The 5748-nt window shown below is 39.5% G+C and overlaps 2 protein-coding genes across 2 annotated transcripts; both read right to left on the bottom strand.

Moving 5' to 3' along the window:
• Positions 1-959: 959 nt before the first annotated feature.
• Positions 960-1848, bottom strand: LOC106314491 (glutathione S-transferase T3-like). The gene is made up of 2 exons (XM_013752358.1): positions 1408-1848; positions 960-1334 (listed from the first exon to the last, which is right to left on the bottom strand). Exons 1-2 carry the CDS (start codon positions 1846-1848, stop codon positions 960-962), a joined length of 816 nt encoding a protein of 271 aa, XP_013607812.1.
• Positions 1849-3224: 1376 nt separating this feature from the next.
• Positions 3225-5291, bottom strand: LOC106315631 (GDSL esterase/lipase At5g45670-like). Its single transcript, XM_013753425.1, has 5 exons — positions 4981-5291; positions 4751-4875; positions 4173-4418; positions 3757-4012; positions 3225-3669 (listed from the first exon to the last, which is right to left on the bottom strand). The coding sequence occupies exons 1-5, from the start codon at positions 5213-5215 to the stop codon at positions 3446-3448; spliced, it is 1086 nt and encodes a 361-aa protein (XP_013608879.1). The 5' UTR covers positions 5216-5291; the 3' UTR covers positions 3225-3445.
• Between the last annotated feature and the right edge of the window lie 457 nt (positions 5292-5748).

Genomic DNA, 5748 nt, shown 5'->3' with positions numbered 1-5748 from the left:
TTGATCAAAATGTTGATCAAAATATTGATCAAAATGTTGATCAAAATATTGATCAAAATGTTGATCAAAGACCTCCTCAGATGATTCGTCGAAATTGTTTTGAGAAGAAGAAGTCATATTTTTAAAGAAAGAAAATGAGTTGTTTATTTTAGCGAACTTGAGAAGGGAATATTAAAAATATGATATCAACGCGAGAAGTTGAGAAGAAAATATCACTTGTGATTAGAATTTCACTTGTGATTAGAAAGAGAAGGAACAAAGAAGATGGAATGTGATATCAACGAGAGAACTTGAGATGGAAGAAAGGAGTTGAAAAGGAAGACCGAACTTGTTTTGCAATGAGAGAACTAGAGAAGGAATGTGTGCTCAAAGAGAGAACTTGTGGTGATTTTACGAAGTCTGTGATGTCTCTTTTATACACTTATACAAGGTTTGTTTTTACATGACCCGTGATCAAATACAAATAATATTACAAAATGAAAGAGTAGACAAGGTCTGTCTTTACATGGCCCGTGACATGAGAGTAAAACACACAACAACGAGACAACAACATGTGACAGAAGTACTAACAACCCGTGACACACGAGTACAATGAGTTCTGTTTTTACATGGCCTGTGATTCATCTTAAGAGCCTCTAGTGCTTCCTTTACATGGCCTGTGACACACGGAAAAGACAACAATATCTTACTCCACATACAGAACAAAGAAGCTTACATTAAAAACCGCTAAGAACAACAGAAAAACAACACCTTTCTTGAACCACTTATTAATAGATAAAGAAGCTTACATTAAACATAACTCCATGACATAACAGACCAAGCACAAGAACACAAGAACTCCATGACAATAACCCAAACGACCAAGAACAAGAACCAAGATACTTAAACTAAGTAAGACTCCATGACAATAACTCAAACGACCAAGCAACACAAACTGAAAACATAACAAGATTCTTAAACTAAGGAGAGATCAACTCATCAACGAGTTTCTTCTTCAGAACTTCTTCATAATCTGCAAGCTCTTGTTTTGCAATGAGACTCTCGAGAAGCTTAAACTTCGAGAGCCTTTCTTTGGATGCGATGTCCTGCTGCCTGATGACCCACATTGTCTGATACTCAGACAGATCCTTTCCATCTACCATCTTCTTCTTCCCATGAGCTTTTGCAGCCTTGACACCAGGGGGACGCTTGCTGCCTTGCTCATCTACAGCAGTGTCGGTTTCAAACGCCTGAGAGGTTGCTGAATGAGAACCGTCGTCGACCTTCCTCCTTTTGCTGCTTCCGTCGAGTTTAGGGGTTGAGAGTTCACACCACTTCTGGTCATTACGAAGCTCCTTCCAACAATGCTCGAGGGTGAATTTTTTTTTTATGGTTGTTGAAGAAGATTTCGTGGGCATGCTTGAGCACATCAGTCTCGTTTTGACCAGAAGATTTCGCTCTGTTTGCAGCTTCGAAAGCACCACAGAACTTGCAGACTAGATCGTTGATCTTATGCCACATTTGCTTACATGTTGAGGCCTCTCTTTTGTCACACTCTGCGATCTTAGGACTGGCAGAATAGTACGCAGCTATCCGCTTCCAGAAAGCAACAAAGCGTTGCTCATTCTCTACCACCGGATGCTTGCTCGTGTTTAACCACGCGCTGATGAGGACAGCATCATGAGTAGGCGTCCATGTCCGTCGTTCCTTACGCTCTGCAGCCGCTGGACTATCTTGCTCGAAGTTAGAACCTTCGGTAGCTTGAGTGCCAAATAGAGGAAAAGAAGAAGACTCTAAACCGAACCCACTTTCTTGTTGACTTTGAAGAAGATCAACAAAATTAAAATTTGGATTTGGATAGGAATCCATATCAGAAGAAGAGAATAAAAAAGTAAAGGAAACCGAGTTTGATAGATGAAAGAAGAGGAGGACTGTAATTTTTATAGAAGAAGGAAAGAAAGAACTTTTTATCACCTTCATCACACCCTCAACCAATCGGACAAGACATATAGCTAAATCCATTTATTACTAACACACATTTATCACACTTGAACATCCTTTTCTATCTAACACCATTAAATCCTTTTATTACTAACAACCATATCACAGTAATTCCATTTCACACGAAACAAAATTCACAACAAGTTCAGTTCAAACCATAAACCTACAAACATCTATCTCACACAAGGATAAACTACCTACGTCTACAGCCACAGATTTTATTCAAATGTGCAATCAATTTTACGGATCAGAGAGTTACGTTTTACCTGTATTGTAAACCAAAGTCCTCTTCTTTCACGTCATTTCATGTTTGTTCATCCGTCCATCCTAAGCAAAAAGACAGAGACATTATCAAATTTAATCAGACCACGTTCAACTAATGTTATAGTCACCACAGAGACAAATTAAAAACAATCAAAGACAGACTCAAAATACGTTTGTTAGAACCAAAATCAATCAGAGACAGAGACATAATCAAGATCAACCGGACATAGCTGAATCAAAATCTTTCAGGGACAGAGACAGAATCAAAAACAATCGTACATAACAAAATCAAAATCAATCAGAGACCGGATTAAGAATCAAAATCAATCGAACATAGCTTTACCTCGAAATGAATTCGTCGAGGAGAGCCACCGGCCGTCGAGAGTGGTCGCCGTCGAGAGACTCATCTTCGATGTGAGAGCAATAGAGACGCCGAATACTCGACAGACTCCGGTAGGAGACCCAGAGAAATGCCGAGACGATGATTCGTCGAGACTAGCGAGGACGAAGAGGAGTCCACCAAGAGAGACGCCGAGATGATGATTCGTCGAGAGATGCCGAAACGATGATTCGTCGAGACTAGCGAGGGCGAAGAGGAGTCCACCAAGAGAGACGCCGAGATGATGATTCGTCGAGAAGAGCGAGGGCGAGGAGGAGTCCACCAAGAGAGATCACTACAAGAAAACAACGATATTCTGACGGACATTCCGACGGAAAATTACCAAGAGAGATGCCGATTGATGGGCTTCGCCGAGGGATCATCAATTGATTCCGTCGGTGAAACATCTTTGTCGACTAGAGATCACGAGGGCGAGAGGGAAGTTCGACAGAGAGAGTGCGGAGTCGTCGAGGTAGAGGGAAAGAGAAAAGGGAGAGACGACGAGTCGTCTTGCTAAGGAAAGAGAAAAATGGTTTAAAGGGTGACACGTGTCTCAGTAAATACGTTTCTTCTGTCTCCTAATTAAGCAACGTATGCAGCCTTAATGCTTAATTTTTATTTTTTTTTAATCCTAAATTCACTAAAGACCCATGCTTAACAAACCGCGTTAATGGTGCTCTTATAACATCAAACACAACACAAACGAAATTAGACATCACCTCTTCTTCATGAGTCCAAACTGAGTTAACACTGAAGAACTACCAAAACACTTATACAAGCAAAACAACAGGTTTCTCTCTTTCTCCCTCTCCCACTCTCTACTTAGAGAGTTGCTAGCTGCTGAATATCATAAGGATGAGCATCAGAAGCAGCTTCCCGCCTAAAAGATCTTCTTCCAATAATATTATTGGCAGCTTCACCAGGATGAAACGCGTCCCAAAACACATACTCATTCCTATTCAAACATGGAGCTTGACCAGGAAGACAAGTTATCTGTCCATTGTTCCTCCCAACTCCACAACATCCTGCATTTGTCACTCTAAACCCTGCCAAAAAAAAAAAGTATATAAAAAAAATTATCAAATATTTGAGAAAAATTATCATGAAAGAGTTTTGAAGACTGGGTGCTATACCGTAGCGAGCAGGGTTTGTAACAATGTCTTGGAAGATGCCGTATGCGTTGATGTAAGTGAACTTGGCGTCTGGTGTGTTCTGGTTAAAGTGGTCGACTATAGTTATGAGCTTGCTGTTGAAGAGTCTGTTAGCGGAGTTGATCCTCTCGTCACATGTTGTTCCATCTCTACTGTTCTGAGCTAGCTCGTTTGGGCTGCAACCGATGGCTCCAACTCCTATTAACGCAAACTTCCTGCCTCCATTGTTATACAATATCTGCTCCATCAGAAACAAACATCAAAAACTTCAGTCTCACTCTAATAGTAAAAACTACCAAAACAGAGCAAAAACAGAGAACTAATGAAGAAACAGGGGAAAACTAAAAACCGAGGAGATCTAAAGAAGCAGATGATATAGAGCTTAGGAGTGTACTGACCCGGAGTTGTTCGGTGTAACGAGCAATGAGATCGTCACCAAAGGAGTCAGGCGTGAACTGGTTACCGGTAGAGTAAAAAGTGGGCATGAAGTAGTTGTTGAGGTAATCGTTACTGCCTAATCCAATAGAGTAAATGCATTTGCTGAGGTAACTCGAGGCTTGGTTCTGATCACCGAGTATGTTCACTACTTGCGACACAGTGTTCACGTGATTTGCTACTTGACCTGCAAATGCTATTCTACCTCCCTAAAGAACGAAAACAACAAACTTTTTGAGAAACTCTAGGACAAGATGCTTAGGAAACTAACTATGATATTTAGCCTAATCCTAACCAGAGATCTTAAACGGTTAAACGGAAATTGTTGTAGAGCAGATTGGTTTATATTTTGCTGAACAAATTGAACCAAACCCAAACAAAAGTATAATATAACTAAACCGAACCAAATATGCTAAAACAGTTTTTTTTTTTTTTTTTTTTAACACATCTAAAACAGATCTTTTATAACGGATCTGAAACAGTCCGGTCTGAACGAGTCCAAATGACCGAATGGCTAATCTCTAAGTGAACTAGTTAGTACCAATTGTCTGCCAGTTTCTTCTCGGATTCCGGCAGCAGCAGAAGCATAGTTAACTCCACGGAGGATGTCTTCTCCTCTCGCGGCGGCATACGGTGTAATGTAGTTGTCGAACCCCAAGAGCTCAGCTATTTTTATTTTCAATATTACGAAAAAGGAAACATAGCACTTTAGTTTCTTGTTTCAAGAAAAAAAAAACGAAAAGCAAGTAAAATGTAGTTAGTAAGACTTACTGATAACATCCACTGTAGTTTTGCCGTTGCTAAACCGACCGGTTGGACCGAGAGAGAAATCAATACCGTAAGGAAAGTAATTAGCTCTAGCCAGTGAGTTAAGCTGATTATTGTTGCCATTATCGACCAAAGAGTCGCCAAATATGAAGTAACACGGTGCAATTGGATCACTAGCAACCATGTTAATGGCTATAGATACCAGAATCAACATCATCATAAAACACATTTTCGCCATCTCTCTTTAAGAACCAGATTACGAAAAGGGATATGGTTTGGGAATATGAAGAACGTAAAATGGGTTTATATAATATAGTTTGAAGAATATGGGAGGACGAGAAAATTATAATATAAAGTTTTTAACGGTTGAAGATGAATTAAATGTTCACGCGGCGAGGATGCGTGGATGTGTAAATGTAAAAGTAAATGCATGTGTGTTTATTGGTGTGATTGGTAATTATAGCTGAGCTTTAGAGTAATAAAAAGTAGAAGAAATGTGAGTAAAAGTTGTAGAGTAAGAAAGTGGAAACCAGCGCAACGCTTTTCCTCTACCAAAACTGTAAGGAACAAAATTATGTTTTTTCTTTTAATGTTTTGCTTTGGAAATCGAGATGTTGACTTTTACTCAAAGTACCAAAGCTCGAAAATGTTACAAGCTTGTCTCGAGATGAAACCTGAAGAAACTTATCTTCAGTCAACACTCGGATTATTCTCAAATGATAGAATTGCAAAATGTAAAAAATTATTCTCCTATTCTAATTTTCTTTTAGT

This window comes from Brassica oleracea, chromosome C9 (assembly GCF_000695525.1).
Source record: "Brassica oleracea var. oleracea cultivar TO1000 chromosome C9, BOL, whole genome shotgun sequence".
Classification (NCBI taxonomy): domain Eukaryota; kingdom Viridiplantae; phylum Streptophyta; class Magnoliopsida; order Brassicales; family Brassicaceae; genus Brassica; species Brassica oleracea.
Note: the sequence above shows the minus strand (reverse complement) of the source record. Positions and strands in the feature narration are given on the sequence as shown.